This window comes from Salmo salar, chromosome ssa11 (assembly GCF_905237065.1).
Source record: "Salmo salar chromosome ssa11, Ssal_v3.1, whole genome shotgun sequence".
In the NCBI taxonomy this organism is placed as follows: domain Eukaryota; kingdom Metazoa; phylum Chordata; class Actinopteri; order Salmoniformes; family Salmonidae; genus Salmo; species Salmo salar.
In genome coordinates this window covers 94697927-94720229 of record NC_059452.1, presented here as the reverse complement: position 1 = coordinate 94720229, position 22303 = coordinate 94697927, and the positions used below count along the sequence as shown (strand labels likewise).

General features: G+C 40.3%; 1 protein-coding gene and 1 long non-coding RNA gene across 6 annotated transcripts in view; one reads left to right on the top strand and one right to left on the bottom strand.

Annotated features, from left to right (window-relative positions):
* Positions 1-5181: 5181 nt before the first annotated feature.
* Positions 5182-14657, top strand: LOC123725198 (uncharacterized). Its single transcript, XR_006757690.1, has 4 exons — positions 5182-5549; positions 13781-13828; positions 13952-14023; positions 14152-14657. It is a non-coding gene; the product is annotated as an uncharacterized lncRNA (long non-coding RNA).
* Positions 14658-16249: 1592 nt separating this feature from the next.
* nrxn2a (neurexin 2a) overlaps positions 16250-22303 on the bottom strand; it is a 402746-nt gene continuing 396692 nt past the window's right edge. For all 5 annotated transcript variants that reach the window (XM_045690105.1, XM_045690104.1, XM_045690106.1 and 2 more), the window contains 2 exons: positions 21888-21972; positions 16250-18955 (listed from right to left, as the gene is read on the bottom strand). In XM_045690105.1, coding sequence (XP_045546061.1) covers positions 18135-18955; positions 21888-21972 — 906 coding nt within the window. In that variant the 3' untranslated portion in view covers positions 16250-18134. The remainder of the gene's footprint in view (positions 18956-21887; positions 21973-22303) is intronic.

The following is a 22303-nucleotide window of genomic DNA, read 5'->3' as shown; positions in this document are numbered from 1 at the left end:
ATCTCTGGTGTTGTATTGGTGGACATCTCTAATATACACTACCGGTCAAAAGATTTAAAACACCTACTCATTCCAGGGTTTTTCTTTATTTTTACTATTTTCTACATTGTAGAATAATAGTGAAGATATCAAAACTATGAAGTAACACATATGGAATCACGTAGTAACCAAAAAAGTGTTAAACAAATCAAAATATATTCTGTATTCTTCAAAGTAGCCACCCTTTGCGTTGATGACAGCTTTGCACACTCTTGGCATTTTCTCAACCAGCTTCACCTGGAATGCTTTTCCAACAGTCTTGAAGGAGTTCCCACTTATGCTGAGCACTTGTTGGCTGCTTTTTCTTCACTCTGCGGTCAATTTGGTTGAGGTCGGGGGATTGTGGAGGCCAGGTCATCTGATGCAGCACTCCATCACTCTCCTTCTTGGTAAAATAGCCCTTACACAGCCTGGAGGTGTGTTGGGTCATTGTCCTGTTGAAAAATAAATGATAGTCCAAACCAGATGGGATGGCGTATCACTGCAGAATGCTGTGGTAGCCATGCTGCTTAAGTGTGCCTTGAATTCTAAATAAATCACAGGCACTGGCACCAGCAAAGCACCCCCACACCATCACACCTCCTCCTCCATGCTTTACGGTGGGAAATTCACATGCAGAGATCATCCATTCACCCACACCGCGTCTCACAAAGACACGGCGGTTGGAACCAAAAATCTCCAATTTGGACTCCAGACCAAAGGACAAATTTCCACTGGTCTAATGTCCATTGCTCGTGGTTCTTGGCCCAAGCAAGTCTCTTATTCTTATTGGTGTCCTTTAGTAGTGGTTTCTTTGCAGAAAATCGACCATGAAGGCCTGGTTCACACAGTCTCCTCTGAACAGTTGATGTTGAGATGTGTCTGTTACTTGAACTCTGTGAAGCATTTATTTGGGCTGCAATTTCGGAGGCTGGTAACTCTAATGAACTTATCCTCTGCAGCAGAGGCAACCATAGGTTTTCCATTCCCGTGGCGGTCCTCATGAGAGCCAGTTTCATCATATCGCTTGATGGTTTTTGCGACTGCACTTGAAGAAACTTTCAAAGTTCTTGACATTTTCCAGATTGACTGACCTTCATGTCTTAAAGTAATGATGGACTGTTGTTTCTCTTTGCTTATTTGAGCTGTTCTTGCCATAACATGGACTTGGGCTTTAACCAAATAGGGCTATCTTCCATATACCCCCCCCCCCACCTTGTCACAACACAACTGATTGGCTCAAACACATTAAGAAGGAAAGAAATTCCAGAAATTAACTTTTAACAAGACACACCTGCTAATTTAAATGCATTCCAGGTGACAACCTCATGAAGCTGGTTGAGAGAATGCCAAGAGTGTGCAAAGCTGTCATCAAGGCAAAGGGTGGCTATTTGAAGAATCTCAAATATAAAATATATTTGGATTTGTTTAACAATTTTTTGGTTACTACATAATTCGATATGTGTTATTTCATAGTTTTGATGTCTTCACTATTATTTTGCAATGTAGAAAATAGTAAAAAATAAAGAAAAATCCTTGAATGAGTAGGTGTTGTAAAACCTCTGACCGGTAGTGTACGTAAAATAATTTGATAGGGAGTCAGTAATAATTCTGTGGACCAGACAAAGTTAGATATTTTTTTTGAATTTTGCAGAAAACATTAGACCTGGAACATAAACAACCCTTCTTCTTGTGTATTTTTTGTCCCTTTCAAATCATCATATAATTACATGAAATGTGTTTATAATGTGTATACTGTGTTCAAATTAGGGGACGTGTCGAGTTCTCATAAAAGACTGGTTTTCTGTCTGTGAAAGTAGAACATGTTCAACTTCTAATCAAGATGAGTATTCAGTCTGCCCTCGCAATGAAAAATAGCACACCACGCTGAAACCTATAGTTAGATTTGAATACACAGCACAAACTTAAAAATGTGGTCAGGTACATTTCTCAGCGTAAGAGTTCATATCCAAGTTTAAGTCCATGTTCAAGGTTGTATACACAGTTGAAGTCAAAAGTTTACATACACTTAGGTTGGAGTCATTAACCTCGTTTTTCAACCACTCCACAAATTTCTTGTTAACAAACTATAGTTTTGGCAAGTCAGTTAGGACATCTACTTTGTGCATGACACGAGTCATTTTTCCAACCATTGTTTACAGACAGATTATTTCACTTGACCCACAATTCCAGTGGGTCAGAAGTTTACATACACTCAGTTGACTGTGCCTGTAAACAGCTTGGAAAATTCCAGAAAATAATGTCATGGCTTTGGAAGCTTCTGATAGGCTAATTGACATCATTTGAGTCAATTGGAAGTGTACCTGCGGATGTATTTCAAGGCCTACCTTCAAACTCAGTGCCACTTTGCTTGACATCATGGGAAAATCAAAAGAAATCAGCCAAACCTCAGAAAAAAATTGTAGACCTCCACAAGTCTGGTTCATCCTGGGGAGCAATTTCCAAACACCTGAAGGTACCACGTTCATTTGTACAAACAATGGTACACAAGTATAAACACCATGGGACCACGCAGCCATCATACCGCTCAGGAAGGTGATGCGTTCTGTCTCCTAGAGATGAACGTACTTTGGTGCAAAAAGTGAAAATCAATCCCAGAACAACAGCAAAGGACCTTGTGAAGATGCTGGAGAAAACAGGTACAAAAGTATCTATATCCACAGTAAAATGAGTCCTATATTGACATAACCTGAAAGGTCGCTCAGCAAGGAAGAAGCCACTGCTCCAAAACCTCCATAAAAAAGCCAGAATATGGTTTGTAACTGCACATGGGGACAAAGATTGTACTTTTTGGAGAAATGTACTCTGATCTGATGAAACAAAAATAGAACTGTTTGGCCATAATGACCATTGTTATGTTTGGAGGAAAAAGGGAGAGGCTTGCAAGCCGAAGAACACCATCCCAACCGTGAAGCACGGGGTGGCAGCATCATGTTGTGGGGGTGCATTGCTGCAGGAGGGACGGGTGCACTTCACAAAATAGATGGCTTCATGTGGAAGGAAAATTCTGTGGATATTTTGAAGCAAGACATCAGTCAGGAAGTTAAAGCTTGGTCGCAAATGGGTCTTCCAAATGGACAATGACCCCAAGCATACTTCCAAAGTTGTGGCAAAATGGCGTAAGGACAACAAAGTCAAGGTATTGGAGTGGCCATCACAAAGCCCTGACCTCAAACCTAGAGAAAATGTGTGGGCAAGGCAAAGGCAATGCTACCAAATACTAATTGAGTGTATGTAAACTTCTGACCCACTGGGAATGTGATGAATGAAATAAAAGCTGAAATAAATCATTCTCTCTACTATTATTCTGACATTTCACATTCTTAAAATAAAGTGGTGATCCTAACTGACCTTAGACAGATCATTTTTATTCAGATTAAATGTCAGGAATTGTGAAAAACTGAGATTAAATGTGTTTGGCTAAGGTGAATGTTAACTTCTGACTTCAACTGTATATATTTTTTAATTTAAGCAAGCAAGTCAGCAAAGAACAAATTCTTATTTACAATTACGGCCTATCGGGGAACAGTGGGTTAACTGTTCAGGGGCAGAACGACAGATTTTTTCCTTGTCAGGTCAGGGATTCAATCCAGCAACCTTTCGGTTACTGACCCAACGCTCTAACCACTAGGCTACCTGCCACCCCGTATAATAGTCATATACACATGATATACTCTACATGCAGTACAGAGTGCAACAAAATGCTTACTTGCAGGTTCAGTTCTCCACAACAACAATACAAAAAATAAAAGCTCATTTGGTAGAGGATGGAGATAGTAATGACAGGGTAGTGGGTTCACTTCCCAGGACCAACCGTATGTGAAATGTATGCACGCATGACTATACATTGCTTTGGATTATTATGAATACATTTTTATTAGTGTCAAAATTGTGCAAAAATGTAATACAAGAAGGCACTCAAATTAATTGAAGTAGGATATTTACACGTGCTGGGGTATTGTGCAGTTTTTTGTGCATTGTGTAATAATGAATAGATATTGTGCAATAGTATAAATAAGAGCCAGCAGTCATGGAGTGCGTGTGTGTACGTGTGTGTTTCCGTTAACTGGTAATAGCTGGCTTTTGGCTGCAAAAAAAAAAAGAAAAGCTGATAAATAAAATTGGGGCTGCCAATTGTCTGAGAAAAAAATGAAAGATCCCATTGCTAAACAATGCTTTTTAGCCTATTCATTGAGCCTACAGATACAGAGCCTGTTTGAGCAGAAACTCTGTCAAATAGTGCAAGATCTACTGCTACAGCTACCCAAACAGATCTAGTTGCACAACAACTCTAAATGCAATCACATGTTTCAAACAGTTTTGATGGCCACGATTAAAAATAGCTACTATTTTATTTCTCAACTGGTAATTGAAGCCCATTCAAGTGCAGAGGCAATGGGTGGCAGGCTTCAGCACATCACACACCACTTCGCATAGGTGGGACCAAGTCACTATTATTCGAGACACAAGCAAGTCTCAAGTCACAAGGTTCGAGTCTCGAGTCAAGTCCAAGTCCTGCATTCTAAGAGCAAGTCAAGTCAAGTCACCTGTTTTTTCAAGTCAAGTTAAAAAAAAAGATCTATAGCCTACATGCAATGTCTTGTTCAACAAAAAATCGTTGTCTATTTATTGAGGCTACCAGACAACCCTTTTCATTATCTGGTCTACAACACATTTTGATTTTGTAACAATTAATTTGAACAACAAATTCCAAATGCAAGCTTCATAAGTAAATTACATAAATAAATTACTAGCACAGACCAGTAGGCCTGTGCTAGTAATTGTTGCTTGACACCCCATTGCTGGTGAGCTTGCAAAGTCAACAGTTAATATTCTTGATCACCAAACAATTTTTGGAGCCACATATTTATGGAAATCCTCTCCAGCTACAGACTGTTCACTAGCTCAGTGGTTAACAAACATTTTGACCCGCAACCCCCCAAAAGGAGTGGTTCAAAGCGTACGACTGCACACATGCACACTACTTATTAAGTAGCTTAACCCCACTCCCCAGAATACACTGCTACTCACAGAAATCCTATGTGGTTTGTGTGAAGGCACATGTCATGATATAGTCACATTGAAAATGTTTCAGTTCTGGTTGCCTGGTGTAGTTAGGTTACACTTTCTTAGCTGAAGAGATGTATGAAGGTAGAACACTGCAGAAGATCGATTTTCTGGAATCTTCCAAGATCTTCCATCTACATCAGAGATATGGACAGACATATCTGAAAGATCAACGGGTCAGATGGGGGACCTCACAACTGAATATTTCATGATCAAATCAATGCAATTTTATAAATAATACTTTTGAAAACAATCAATACAAAAGTACATTAACCCAGCCGAAACTCCCAAAGAACAAGCAGCAGCACCATGGTGAAGATCCAAACTATTTTCAAGGAATAACCTTACTCAGAGAAGAGCCAAATTCTTTTCTGGCTGTACCAGTTTGAAGTTTGGAGTAGATTTGACCATTTAGGTTAGACTGTTCCAGATGAAGCAACAAGGTAATGTTGGATTATTTTATTTTTATTCTTACTTGTGTGTTTATTGTGATGACCAGCTTCTATACTACTTCTCAAAAAAAATATATATTTTGTATTTTACCCCCTTCCAATTGTGATCTTGTCTCATCGCTGCAACTCTCCAACGGGCTCGGGAAAGGCAAACATGACCCGGCAAACTGCACTTCTTAACCCCCGCCCGCTTAACCCGGAAGCCAGCTGCACCAATGTGTTGGAGGAAACACCGTTCAGCTGACGACCGGAGTCAGCCTGCAGGCGCCCCACCCGCAACAAGGAGTCGCTAGAGCGCGATGAGCCAAGTAAAGCCCCCCCGGCCAAACCCACCCCTAACCAGGACGAATCTAGGCCAATTGTGCGCCGCCCTATGGGACTCTAGGTCACGGCCGGTTGTGACACAGCCTGGGAACCTGGGTCTTTAGAACGCTGCGCCACTCGGGAGGTCCACTTCTAAAATTTTACTCCCCCACCATGTAGACAGAAGGCCCTGGTCAAAATAGAGTGCCATTTGGGAGGAAAACTTGATCAGTTCTTCTGATTTATTTTATGTAGTAAACAAAAAAACTTCTTAATCACTGGTTTAGAACACATGCAGTCTATTGGGAATGTATTCAGACCCATTTTACTTCCAGTAATCAGTGTGATGCTTTATTTGTGCTTCCCATGACTGCGTTTTGTATTTTAATTGTATTAAGAAACTATTCAGACCCCTTGACTTGTTTCACATTTTGTTACGTTATACCCTTATTCTAAAATGGATAAAATAGTCCCCCCCATCAATCTACACACAATACCCCATAATGACAAAGCAAAAACAGGTTTTTATACATTTTTGCTAATTTATTACAAATAAAAAACTGAAATATTACATTTACATAAGTATTCAGACTCTTTACTCAGTACTCAGATTGTCACGTCTGTTTGAATGATCGGACCAAAATGCAGCGTCGGTTTCGTTCCACATATTTATTGGACTGTGAAACTTAATGCAATACAAACATAAACTGAAGGAACAAAACGACAAACCGTGACGCAGGAGGAACAAACACACTCACAAAATATAATCACCCACAAAACACAAGTGGGACAAACAGCAACTTAAATATGACCTCCAATTAGAGACAACGACAACCGGCTGCCTCTAATTGGAGGTCATGCCAAACAAAAACCAACCTAGAAATACAAAACTAGAAACTAAACATAGAAATACAAAAACGGACAAACCCCCCCTGTCACGCCCTGACCTACTCTATCATAGAAAATAACAACGTACTATGGTCAGGACGTGACACAGATCCTCTCAAGCTCGGTCAGGTTGGATGGGGAGTGTCGTGCACAGCTATTTTCAGGTCTCGCCAGAGATGTTCGATCGGGTTCAAGTCCGGGCTCTGGCTGGGCCACAAAACTTTGTTTTTGCTCTGACGTGCACTGTCAACTGTGAGATTTTATATAGACAGGTGATTGCCTTTCCAAATCATGTTCAATCAATATAATTTACCACAGGGGGACTCCAATAAAGTTGTAGAAACATCTCAAGGATGATCAATGGAAACAGGATGCCTGAGCTCAATTTCGAGTCTCATAGCAAAGGGTCTGAATAATTATGTAAATGTATTTTTTAATTATTTAGGTTTTTAATTTTAATAAATGTGCAAACATTTCTTAAAACCTGTTTTCGCTTTGTAATAATGGGGTATTGTGTGTAGATTGATGAGGGGAAAAAAATATTTAATCAATTTTAGAATAAGGCTGTAACGTAACAAAATTTAGAAAAAGTCAAGGGGTCTGAATACTTTCCGAATTCACTGTATTCAAAAATTAACAACTCAAGTAAATGAATTAAATGCAATAACTCAAATGACTTAAAATGCTAAATGCAATCTAAACCTCCAAAAAACGTAATTATGATAGCTAAATATATAATAAATAGTACTGTTATGGAAAAACAAGTTAGAACAAATGTATGCTAAACAACATTCTGCAGTGACAACAACAACAAAAAGTGTAGGCGAGGAAAACAGCAGGAATAGCGCTGTGACGTGTTCGTAAACCCGGAAATCTATTATTTGTTTCCTTGCTTTTTACATAACCCAACAATAGTTTTTCCTTGGAAAAAAACTATGGTATGTATTAATGAAAATATTGATATGCTTTGCTCACATGCAGAACCCTCAAGCATGATGTTTTAGCTGTTATTTGTGGGGAAAACACCGTTCCGTTGATTTACGATGTGTGTAGCCTACGTGACTTGTGTTAGCAATCTAGCCTAACCTGAAAAAGTGGTGCTGGTCGCCGAAAAAGGTTCCCGGTTTAAGTATAGTAACTGTACCAGCGTCCAGGTTAGAGGACGCAGAATGACCAGTAGAAGACAGGTAAACTGTTCACATTGCCATAAACCAAACAGACACACACAGCATAGTAATGGTGTACAACAATGGTCCTTGCTTTCTGGGATCCTTGGAACGTCCCTACCCAATTGAAGTTTACATTTAAAATGGTTAAGGTAAGGGTTAAGGTTATGGTCAGGTAAGGGCTATGATTATGGTTAAGGTAAGAGTTAAGGTTAGGGTTTAGGGTAGAAACATCCCAAGGATACCAGATATCCCTACCGACAACAACTGGCTGGCAGCCATCTTGGAGCCAAGTAATTTAGTTATTTATTTACCATTTATTTAACTAGGCTAGGCAGTTAAGAACAAATTGTTATTTGCAATGACGGCCTACCAAGAGGCAAAAGGCGGGGATGGGGGCTGGGATTAAAAATAAAAATACAGGAAAAAACACACATCATGACAAGAGAGACACCACAACACTACATAAAGAGAGACCTAAGACAACAACACAACATGGCAGCAACACATGACAACACAGCATGGTAGCAACACAACATGACAACAACACAGTAGCAACACAAGATGGTAGCAGCACAAACATGGTACAAACATTTTTGGCCACAGACAACAGGACGAAGGGCAAAAAAGGTAGAGACAACAATACATCATGTGAAGCAGCCACAAGTGTCAGTAAGAGTGTCCATGATTGAGTCTTTGAATGAAGAGATTGAGATAAAACTGTTCAGTTTGAGTGTTTGTTGCAGCTCGTTCCAGTTGCTAGCAGCCTCGAACTGAAAAGAGGAGCGACCTAGGGATGTGTGGGCTTTGGGGACGTTTAACAGAATGTGACTGGCAGAACGGGTGTTGTATGTGGAGGATGAGGGCTGCAGTACGTATCTCAGATGGGGGCAGTGAGGCCTAAGAGGGTTTTATAAATAAGCATCAACCAGTGGGTCTTGTAACAGTGGTGAGGAGAATACACCAGGTAAACCTGAGCACTATAGTGAGCATAACTCACCACAGCATGCAATAAGTAGGCTGTGTATACATTAAGGCTACACATGTAACATTTAGACTACAAATGTAACATTAAGACTACACATGTAACATTTAGACTACACATTTAGACTACACATGTAACATTTAGACTACACATGTAACATTTAGACTACAAATATAACATTAAGACTACACATGTAACATTTAGACTACACATTTAGACTACACATGTAACATTTAGACTACACATGTAACATTTAGACTACAAATGTAACATTAAGACTATACATGTAACATTTAGACTACACATTTAGACTACACATGTAACATTTAGACTACACATGTAACATTTAGACTACACATGTGTAATGATTTCGTTTAGAGAAGTAGCGGAGTCAGGCACAGGACACAGGGATGAGTGCCAACAAAACGTGTTTACTCAAAACCATAATAAAACTTCTCCCACAGCAATAATACAGGGTTGGGAGAAATACCTCCAACAACCACAAAACAGGAAACAATCACGGACAAGACAAACAGGAAACAATCACGGACAAGACAAACAGGAAAGCCAAAGGGTAAATAATGAACATAATCAGGAAATCATAAACAGGTGTGTACAATTAAGACAAAACCAAACGAACAGGGAAACATAGATCGGTGGTGACTAGTAAGCCGGTGACGTCGACCGCCACCCGAACAAGGAGAGGGGCCGACTTCGGCGGAAGTCGTGACAACATGTAACATTAAGACTACACATGTAACATTTAGACTCCACATGTAACATTAAGACTACACATGTAACATTTAGACTACACATGTAACATTAAGACTACACATGTAACATTTAGACTACACATGTAACATTAAGACTACACATGTAACATTTAGACTACACATGTAACATTAAGACTACACTTGTAACATTTAGACTACACATGTAACATTTAGACTACACATGTAACATTTAGACTACACATGTAACATTAAGAGTACACATGTAACATTAAGAATACACATAGACAATACATACACATTGGATGGAGATGCAGACATGTAGTTACATGGTAATTAGGTATATAAGATAATATAGTGTACATCAGTAAGCAAAGGCCCATGACCCAACAAAAGTGCACCTACTATGGGATTCACCACACTGTGAGAAAGTCCAGAGGGAGGATTGTCCATGTGGAGAAGGGTCAAGTCGTTGAGTTGACCTTATAGAGATGTTCTCAACCTGCACTAGGTCAGGAGAGAGTTGCCCCTAGCAACAGAGGTTTGAAATGCCCTCTGCCAGTGGGCAATGGACCAGGCTGAGGTCGGGGTTTAGTAGCCTAGGTACAGGGTTTGAATGGTTAATGGCTGAGGGTTTTGTACACATATCTTGTGTTGTTTGGTCACAGCATCGAGGGGTAGAATATCTTCACTATGTACCGTACATCAGAAGAAAAGTATGATTTGTATGCTCTTTAAATGAACAATTACAAAGTTATCTGATCACGTGTACAAAATATTATGTCTCTAAGGAACCAGTATTTTTCTTTTTCCATTACGTTATTTATAGGCCTATATCTGTGGAAGTTATTTGGATGTGTGTACACTAATTCTGAACAAATGACTGATGATAATTGACATGCAGTGCATTCGGAAAGTATTCAGACCCCTTGACTTTTTCCACATTTTGTTATGTTACAGCCTTTTTCTAAAATTGATTAATTAAAAACATGTCCTCATCAATCTACACACAATACCCCATAATGACAAAGAGTAAACCGTTTTTTTGTCATTTTTTCAAATTGATCAAAAACCAGAAATACCTTATTTAAATAAGTATTCAGACTCTTTGCTATGAGACTCAAAATTGAGCTCAGGTGCATCCTGTTTCCATTGATCATCCTTGAGATGTTTCTACAATTTAATTGGAGTCCACCTGTGGTAAATCCAATTGATTAGACATGATTTGGAAAAGCACACACATGTCTATATAAGGACCCACAGTTGATCAGAGCAAAAACCAAGGCATGAGGTTGAAGGAATTGTCTGTAGAGCTCTGAGACAGGATTGTGTAGAGGCACAGATCTGGGAAAGGTACCAAAAAAATTGTACATCATTGAAGGTCCCCAAGAATACAGTGGCCTCCACCAAGACTCTTCCTAGAGCTGGCCGCCTGGCCAAACTGAGAAATCGGGGGAGAAGGGCCTTGGTCAGAGAGGTGACAGGCACTCTACCAATCCGGCCTTTATGGTAGAGTGTCCAGATGGAAGCCACTCTTCAGTAAAAGGAACATGACAGCCCGCTTGGAGTTTGCCAAAAGGCACCTAAAGACTCTCACACCATGAGAAACAAGATTCTCTGGTCTGATGAAACCAAGATTGAACTCTTTGGCCTGAATGCCAAGCGTCACGTCTGGAGGAAACCTGGCATCATCCCTATGGTGAAGCATGGTGTGGCAGCATCATGCTGTGGGGATGTTATTCAGCAGCAGGGACTGGGAGACTAGTCAGGATCAAGGGAAAGATGAACGGAGCAAAGTATGTAGCTCCTTGATGAAAACCTCCTCCAGAGCACTCAGGACCTCAGACTGGGGCGAAGGTTCACCTTCCAACAGGACAACGACCATAAGCACACAGCCAAGACAACGCATGAGTGGCTTCGGGACAAGTCTCTGAATGTCCTTGAGTGACCCAGCCAGACCCCAGACATGAACCCGATCTAACATCTCTAGAGAGACCGGAAAATAGCTGTGCAGCGATGCTCCCCATCCAACCTGACAGAGCTTGAGAGGATCTGCAGAGAAGAACGGTGTGCCAAGCTTGTAGTGTCACACCCAAGAAGACTCGAGGATGTAATCGCTGCAAAAGGTGCTTCAACAAAGTCCTGAGTAATGGGTCTGAATACTTATGTAAATGTGATATTTCAGTTTTTTATGTGTAATAAATTTGAATTTTTTTCTTAAAATCAGTTTTTGCTTCGTCATTATGGAGTACTGTGTGTAGATTGATGAGGGGAAAAACTATTTAATCAATTTTAGAATAATGCTGTAACGTAACAAAATGTGGAAAAAGTCAAGAGGTCTGAATACTTTCCAAATGCACTGTACTTTAACACAAAACAAGTATGATGTTTACAGATTCTCTGCATGATAAGTGGAAAGCTGTAGGTGCACCGCTGTGAAATCGTGATTTGTCAAAATAACCAGTGACACAAAACCAGCGGCCTGGAAGAATGGTTCCTCATTACAGTGCCTTGCAAAAGTATTCACCCCCTTGGCATTTTTCCTATTTTGTTGCATTACAACCTTTAATATAAATAGATTTTTATTTGGATTTCATGTAATGGACATACACTAAATAGTCCAAATTAGTGAAGTGAAATGAAAAAAATGATTTGTTTCAAAAAATAAATGTTTTAAATTAACGGAAAAGTGGTGCGTGTATATGTATTCACCCCCTTTGATATGATGCCCCTAAATAAGATCTGGTGCAACCAATTACCTTCAGAAGTCACATAATTAGTTAAATAAAGTCCACCTGTGTGCAATCTAAGTGTCACATGATCTGTCACATGATCTCAGTATATATACACCTGTTCTGAAAGACCCCAAGTCTGCAACACCACTAAGCAAGGGGCACCACCAAGCAAGCAGCACCATGAAGACCAAGGAGCTCTCCAAATAGGTCAGGGACAAAGTTCTGGAGAAGTACAGATCAGGGTTGGGTTATAAAAAAATATCTGAAACTTTGAACAGTCCACCGAGCACAATTAAATCCATTATTAAAAAATGGAAAGAATATGGTACCACAACAAACCTGCCAAGAGAGGGCCGCCCACCAAAACTCACGGACCAGGCAAGGAAGGCATTAATCAGAGAGGCAACAAAGAGACCAAAGATAACCCTGAAGGAGCTGCGAAGCTCCACAGCGGAGATTGGAGTATCTGCCCATAGGACCACTTTAAGCCGTACACGCCACAAAGCTGGGCTTTACGGAAGATTGGCAGAAAATACTTTGGTGTTTGCCAAAAGGCATGTGGGAGACTCCCAAAACATATGGAAGAAGGTACTCTGGTCAGATGAGACTAAAATGTTGCTATTTGTCCGTCAAGGAAAATGCTATGTCTGGCGCAAACCCAACACCTCACCTGGTGGCAGCATCATGCTGTGGGGATGTTTTTCATCGGCAGTGACTGGGAAACTGGTCAGAATTGAAGGAATGATGGATGGCGCTAAATACAGGGAAACTCTTGAGGGAAACCTGTTTCAGTCTTCCAGAGATTTGCGACTGGGACGGAGGTTCATCTTCCAGAAGGACAATGACCCTAAGCATACTGCTAAAACAACACTTGAGTGGTTTAAGGGGAAACATTCAAATGTCTTGGAATGGCCTAGTCAAAGCCCAGACCTCAATCCAATTGAGAATATGTGCTATGACTTAATGATTGCTGTACACCAGCGGAACCCATCCAACTTGAAGGATCTGGAGCAGTTTTGCCTTGAAGAATGGGCAAAGATCCCAGTAGCTAGATGTGCCAAGCTTATAGAGAGATACCCCAAGAGACTTGCCGCTGTAATTGCTGCAAAAGGTGGCTCTACAAAGTGGGGGGGGGGGTGAATAGTTATGCATGCAAGTTCTGTTTTTTTGTCTTATTTCTTGTTTATTTCACAAGAAAAAATATTTTGCATCTTCAAAGTGGTACGCATGCTGTGTAAATCAAATGATACAACCCCCCCAAAAATCTATTTAATTCTAGGTTGCAAGGCAACAAAATAGGAAAAATGCCAAGGGGGTGAATACTTTCGCAAACCACTGTATCTGTCAGATCTCCGTCAGATCCCATAGTCTTCAAATATTTGAATGTTTTTTACTAATTGCTGTTGTTTTGTAGGGTCATTGTCTTAGCAAACATTTGCTGAGCCCTAAGGGCAGGGTCAAGGTAAATTTGAAATCCTTTAAATACAATTTCTGCTAAAAATTCTTAATTTCTACAACACTATGTCAGTTGGAAACTTGTTTAAATGTTGTTGAAACACTTTCTCTCCATCACCCTGTTTTGCAGAGTCGGCGTGGGGACGAACCTGGGGCTGATCCTGGAGTCAACGTGGGACCCTCTGAGGAAACACAGCCTCCTGTAAGAAACACATTGTTATTGTATTTATTATGTTTATTTACCATCACCTATTAATGTAATAACTTTTTATCTACAAAGATCATTTGAAAATGAGTCACCTCTCTTGACTGATGAGGATTGTTTTCTAGGGTCCATCTCAGTGCGTTGACTACCAGTTGGGTGTTCCTGGAGTGGTAGTCTATGACCAGTGGACATCTCCCATGAACCAGGCACCTCTTCATGGATCTTCATTGATTGATTGATTGACTGATTAATTTATGATATGTCTACTGGAGACTGAAACATGTGATAAAAGTTAACACACATGGTGAGATGTCAGTTAATATTTGGGTGCGTCATGTGACAGGGCTGTCAAAAAGAGAACACAGTTGAACCCACCCGTTTCCAACCCAGTCAGAAAGTGATTCTACACTCATTTCACTCACACATTACACTATGTTTAGACTAGGGCCCTGTGCTTTGCACAATTTTGTGACATACCGTAGCAAGATTTCGTCCTGTATTTAAGCCTTATCCAGAAATGAGAATTACAGAAAAAATGAAAGCAATTGTCTAATGATGGTGCTGTAGAATGTGACATAAAAGAAAAGGTTTGATGAAAAAGCTCTCAATAAATGTTCAAATCCAGGCATATCATGACTGCACAAAACACAGGTTCTTAATTCCGCTTCAGTTCCGGTGCTCTGCATGCAAATGCACATGGAACAGCGGTCCTGATAGAACATGCTTGTGACTCCCAGAGATAGTTTTGGAGATCTATCACATTTTTCTCAGTTAATATGTTCTGTTGTATTGTTATTTAATGTTAAGGTTGAACACTGACACTTTTGAACCTTACACAAGTGTAGAATTCCTCAAGAGCCTATGCATAGCCCAATGCTGGATATGTAAATAATAATGTTATGAATTTTATATTAGAATATATCATGTGCAAAAATGTTCAAGGAAAATTGAAATTTGCAGTGACAAACTTAACTTGACAAACAGGAATGACATTTACTCTTATTTATTTTATTTATTCTCCTTTATTTATACAGGTAAGTCAATTAAGAACAAATTATTATTTACAATGACGACCTGTCTTACGGGTGGCCAAAAATAATTTTCTGAAAGCCACGCCCCTAATAGGCCACATGTGTGTTCTGTCCATCATTTACCCAGCGTCGGGTTACCAAATAACCCAAATTGGGTTGTTTTTAACCCAGAGAGTGTAGTAGGACCAAGAACATGTATTCAAAATAGCTTCTGAAGTTTTGAAATAGTATTTTAAAGGTCCCGAACAGTCATTCTGATTCCTATGTAAAATAGAATTTTGAGTGACTAAAACATCACCCATAATATATATTTTTCAGATAAAAATGCTAGAGATTTGAGAAAAATGACTTTTTCTCTCATGTCAAACTACCAGGAAGTCTGAAAAGAAAGACTGAGCGGGCGAGGAGCTAATTTGCTGGGTGGGCGGGGAGCTCACTTTGACTGACGGTTATTTGAAAACACCTATGTCAAGCATCATGGACGCAGTGAGATTATCTTAAGCAAATTTGCTGATACACAAAGCACTCAAACAACACTGAAATTGCATGCAACATCCAACATACATCACATCATGGTTTCACTTTTTTTGTTGATCCAACTGCTTGGTTATTGTAACAGCATCAATATAGACAATAATTTGGCATAGCTTGCCCAAATGGAATTGTCAGCACTGCTTTATCAAGCTCGCTATCTAGTTCATCTTGGACAATTTCAGTTGACACTGGACAGGGTGAGGTCTGGGTATACTTAATTAAAAAAATATATAGACTGCCAGACAATGTTCATAAACCATGACTATCAAGGATGTCAAGAGTTTTGCATGTCTCTTCATGTGACAAATGCATCAGAGTTTTGTGCGACCCTTCCCCGTTTGTTCCATCCTGGCTGAAGACCTAACTAACAACTAACTAGCTAACACCAAACACAGATGAATGGGGAAACCAATATGTATTTTTCGCCTTAGATTAATAGGGGGAAATGATATACGCTGACAAGTCAAATTTTGGCACTTGTATATTAGCTACCTAGCTATGCATTACCTACCACTAAATGAATGCGCGTGTCATTGGAAGCTAACCCTGAAGATGTCAAGTCATGTTTATGCTGTCATTATGGTGGCTAGGTGTAGTAGTGCGACCGATTCAATTGATAAGGCATTTGTACCCATAAAAAAGCCACACAACACAGGAGTATACAAAGTATATTACCAAGTGTATTTCCCCTCTGTCAATGTACTGTACACATATTAAGATTCATTTCACAGGAACACTTTACAATATCATTGAGTGAGGACAGGAATATACTCTGGAGCAGTGTTAAATGGCACTTCATAAAATAATAAAAGAATAAGAGGAAATCCCAGAAATGGAAAATGTTAACATAATACAACGGAGAGAATGTCAAAACGACAGACAAAGAGAGACATGTTTTTCAGTGTACATCAAATGAAGAACCAAGAAAAAAGAAAGTACACATCATCCTTTGTGTTTTCTCTTGAAACGTTTACATACAATCACTAACCAGTCCTTAATGGAAATGTAATGCCATTCAACATTGAAAAAGAAAATGCTGACAATAGGTTTCTGTAGTCAGACAATGTTGTCTCATCATAGACAAATCTGTATCTGATTATAAAAGGCGACATAAACAACTGAACTCCTTATTTTGTTAAGGAGGAATGCTAACAAGAGAAACACCGAAATATCTGAGAAATAGCTATACAATTCACAAACCTTCAATAATGTGTCTCACAGAATAGTATTTAATTCATGGGTATAAAAACCAGAATACATGTTCAGTTTGCATTCAAAGGAAACACTTGTTTATCCCTCAAAGATATGTTTCTACTGTTTGTGCCTTTGCAGTTGTTGCGTCAATCTTGAAGAAGGAAAGGAAAGCCAGCCTCTTGACACAAGGTTGGGCATCTCCCCCTCCCCAGGAAACACTAGAAAAAGTTCTTCAAAAGTGAATCTGTGTCCTGCAGCTCCCTTTCATATTCCCTCTCTACTTCTCCTCATGGGGGATCTGGCTGGAGTGTTGACAGCGGTAACCATGGAGGCAGAACAGCTCTCACATGAAGTGTATTTTTCATGTCTGTTAGTCTATGTACTCCAGAGAACAAACGAGCAAAGCTTTTTCAATCTCAAGACGTCTTTACATACAAAAATGTTTACAGAGCAATGTCTTTGCTACAGTAGCATTTTGAGGAACTTCTTCCTGGATGGAATGACACACTGTAGATCTCTGTAGATCTCTCCTCACACAGAGATGAGAGAATTTGGCTCATCTTATCCATCCAGATAGAGGGGTTGTTGGCTAAATTAGGCTGTGAATTGTATATTACCTTTGAAAACCTGTATTTTCCATAAGGAAAGAAATACATCCTTATGCTTAAAACATGGTTCAATGATATTCAACCAGCAGCATTTCACCATGGACAACCAGAGAGATAGACTGAGTGGAAAGTTGTTAACACGGCATAACACAAAATGGGGTAGACTAGTCTGCTGAGAAGGTGGGTCACTCAGTCTCCAAGTATGGGTATGGCTTTTGTTTATTATAGTAAATGCTATTGGGTTGCTCTGTGGTTATTTACCATAATGACCAATCGCTACACACCGATACCTCTGACGTTATTAGAAGACAGAGAGACTTGAGATTCTTGAGAACTGACATTCATGCAAATCTGTTTCTATAGTACAATGGTCTTTTCTATAGTACAATGGTCTCAGCTCAGTTTTCACTGTGAACCATAACCATACAGTTGATAGATGGGGTGCTATATACAAAGACAGCAAATGGATAGGCTTCTAATTCAGTATGAAATTGTATGTTAACCAATACAGTACTTGGTATGTGATAGAAATGAAAAATATATAATTTACCTGGAACTGTGAAAATACTGATGGCAAGTTGTTTTTTTTGTTAGTTTTTGTGGCACAAATGTAACAATTACACCCTAAACTTTGGATGTTTATCTAGTGGATAATGTGGAATATTAATTTGGAGAACCCCCTTTCCATGATTTTCGTCTAGCCTATCTCTCTCTTGCTCTCCTTCTCTCTTCTTCCCTCTCTCAGACGTAATACTCTTTTTGTTTGTTCTTGTTGCCCTTGGTGACAGCCTTGGCTACTGTAGCCGTTATACTTGGTGTCTTCTCTAGCTTGACCATTGCCCCGTTGCCCTCAGCAACTGGGTTGTTGATGAAGTTGTGTCCCTGGTCCGTCCGGTAGGAGCTCTCGTCACGGTTGCGGTATTTGTACATGGCGTAGAGGAGGATGAGAATGCAGAGGGCAGCAGCTGCCACAATGCCAACCACCATCCCTGTGGTGCTACTGGACTCCCCGATCCTATCCACCAGGCCGGGATATATGATCTTCTCACCAGGGGCTGTAGGGTCGGCTGTGGGCACATGGGGGAAATTGGGGGGGTAAGTTAGTCCTGGTGTATTCCGAGATGATGGAGGGGCGGGGGGCAGAAGCACCTGGTCACGGGTGTTCATTTTGCCCGCGGGGATGTGGAGCTGGTCAGGGTTGGTGGTGGGAGCAGAAGGATGGGGACGGGGATTATGGGGTTTCTGGGCCCGGCCCTCACCAGCGGCGGGGGGAGGAGGAGGCAGGACTGTCCTGTCAGTGACCAGGGGGGAGTTTTTGTAAAAGTCCTCGTCATCTGATTCCGTCAACTCCCCCGAACCAAAGGCTGAGACCTCCACAGGGTCACCGCAGTCCTCCTGGTCCGAGGGGCAGGGAGGGTGAGGGTTGAACAGCATCAGGGACTCTTTGGTGGTCTCAAGTGGGGACAGGGAGGTGGGAGGAGGGGGGAAAGCAGGGTGACGGGTGGCGATGGATGGGGGCTCAAGGGAATCCACTGTTATTATAGGCAACACTAATTCACCTCCTAGAAAAGAAACAGAGAAGATAGGAGGAACACACATTAGAGGAGCATTACGAGACCCCAGACACGACTAATGAACAATTGTGCTCCTTATATTACAAACACAATGAGTGTTTAGAATGTTCCAAATAATCTAATATTACGCCCTGTAGGGGCAAGATAATTAATATGGAAGATATTTAATTATACAGTATTATCATCAATATGGATTTGCTTACAGGTTCATATTTCTGGACTTCTCTTTATCAAAAAATACATCAAATCACTTACGCACATCAACATATTGCCCCATGATTTTTGCATGAAGAGAAAAAAAAATGTAATAAAGCTGATATATATATTGTGCAGAAATATTAACGCAACATGCAACAATTTCAAAGATTTTACTGAGTTACAGTCATATAAATCATATACGGAAATCAGTTAATTGAAATAAATTCATTAGGCCCTAGTCTATGGCCTGGCTCCCAAGTGGGTGGGCCTATGCCCTCCCAGGCCCACCCCTGGCTGCGTCCTTGCCCAGTCATGTGAAATCTTCAGACTAGGGCCTAATGAATTCATTTCAATTAACTGATTTCTTTATATGAACAGCCAATCAGAATGACTTTTATTTGCAGTTTTAGGTGGTTGTTTCCATGTGAGTGACAACATTTGTTAGAGTACTAAGGTTGAACAATTTTAATGTTTGTAAACCCACATCAAGCCTTTCTTGTAAGTATTTAACCTCTCATAGCAGGAGTTTCAGTTTTAATATAAACCAATAACAAAGGCACACATGTATTAGGGAACAAAGCTGTAAAAATATCAAGGTTAGGAAAACAATGAAAAAATGTAATAAAGCGATATATATATACTGAACAGAAATATTAACGCAACATGCAACAATTTCCAAGATTTTACTGAGTTACAGTTCATATATGGAAATCAGTCAATTAAAATAAATTCCTTAGGCCCTAATTCACCTAACTCTACTGACAGTGTTGTTAGTAAAGGGAGTGTCAGGGAGGGGCAAGAGGAGACGTGGAGAGAGAGGGATCATGACAATGTCCGTTCATCTGGATAATCTGTGACATCCTACAGGACATCCTACAGAACATCCTACAGGACATCCTGCAGGACATCCTACAGGTCATCCTACAGGACATCCTACAGGACATCCTACAGGTCATCCTACAGGACATCCTACAGGACATCCTACAGGACATCCTACAGGTCATCCTACAGGACATCCTACAGGACATCCTACAGGTCATCCTACAGGACATCCTACAGGACATCCTGCAGGACATCCTACAGGACATCCTACAGGACATCCTACAGGTCATCCTACAGGACATCCTACAGGACATCCTACAGGACATCCTACAGGACATCCTGCAGGTCATCCTACAGGACATCCTACAGGACATCCTACAGGTCATCCTACAGGACATCCTACAGGACATCCTACAGGTCATCCTACAGAACATCCTACAGGACATCCTACAGAACATCCTACAGGACATCCTACAGAACATCCTACAGGACATCCTACAGGACATCCTACAGAACATCCTACAGGACATCCTACAGAACAAACTGGGGACAATTAAGGCTGACCGGTCTGTCATGATCTAACGTCGCTTCTGAAACACTTGAAACATTTTAATGAAAACAAGAATGCCTGTTATTACAAAATGAAGAAAGAAAAAACAACTCTTTCTGCATTTGGAACCCTAGTAGTGACATATGGAGCCAGAGGCAGTGAATATGAAGATAAGTCATCCACACACACCAGGGTCAGAGTCTTCTATGAGATGGATATGAGCACTGCCTCTGCCAACCAGCTGTACATTGAAGGTCCCAGCTGGGTCGTTATTGAATTACGGTAACATTTGAGCATGGAATTTGGAAAGGAATTACTACATTTTTCTAGATTCTGATTTATTTACATGTATTTGGGTACACCTTTCCATTCTAAATCAACTAATAATGGTAGCTTAAATGACTAAATCATATTTATTATTTGTTTTTACCATTATGATAACATTGTGCCACCAGTAGGAGTTGTAACCCCAATGATGGTAACACCACTGATGGTAGCACCAATGATGGTAACACCACTGATGGTAGCACCAATGATGGTAACACCAATGATGGTAGCACCAATGATGGTAACACCAATGATGGTAGCACCAATGATGGTAACACCAATGATGGTAGCACCAATGATGGTAACACCAATGATGGTAGCACCAATGATGGTAACACCACTGATGGTAGCACCAATGATGGAAATACCAATGATGGTAGCAACACTGATGGTAACACCAATGATGGTAACACCAATGATGGTAACACCACTGATGGTAACACCAATGATGGTAACACCAATTATAGGTACATTTTCTGAAATGGAGGCCACACATGCACAAATGTAAGGTCATCAAACCTTAAAAATGGACTAAACGGATATGATTTAAATTGACTAACCCCAAGTGACACTTAGGGTTAACACACCAAATTATCAATGGAATCCTCAAATATATGACATAGACCCAATTTACCACTGCAATTCAAGAATGACCCAGCTGTTTCCCCCAGTTGTTTATTTATTTTGTTTAGGAGAGTGGACACAAAAGGTAGAAAGAGATTGTATAATCTTCAAATAAGATCCTTGCTAGCTAGTGGCAGTAATGAAATCTCGCCTAACAGCAAGTTAAGAGCAGCGTTAGTAGCTGAGGAAAAGACGAGCAATGAGAACAGACAAAATGGCAAATTTGAAAGTAGCGCTAATAAGGCTAGCTAGATCAAGAACCATACGATGTATCCATGAGCTTGTTAAAACTAGCCTACCGGTCCCTAGTGTAGGAAGACAGCTCCTGCTCCCACCCGCTCCCTCCTAGGGCCTTGATATGACACTAAACCCCAGGCCAGGGCTGACAGACAGACTCACCTGTTCCAGGCTCACACTCCTCCAGATCCTCGTCATCACTCGGACACTCAGCAGACGCCACCAAGATGTCATCCGAGTTCTGAGACTGAGGAGAAGAGGACACAACGTTGGTGGCTTTGTGATCTATACTGCGTTTTACCAGGATCTTTAAAACTCTTAGTTGTCAATGTCAGACATGAATAAAACAATAATACAAAGGTGTTCCAAAAAAAATGTACTTGAAGTGAAACTTCATTATTTGAGAATTCTAAAATGGCTAGTCTGGAGTATTTCAGCCCTTGCTGTTTCCACCAGATCAATAGTATAATACAAATCCATTATGGGCATGGATTCAATTTCACAGGGTTAGATCCATGATTCAATGATTGTGCTTAAATGTATGCATTCAACAACATCCTGGACTACAGAAGCTATAG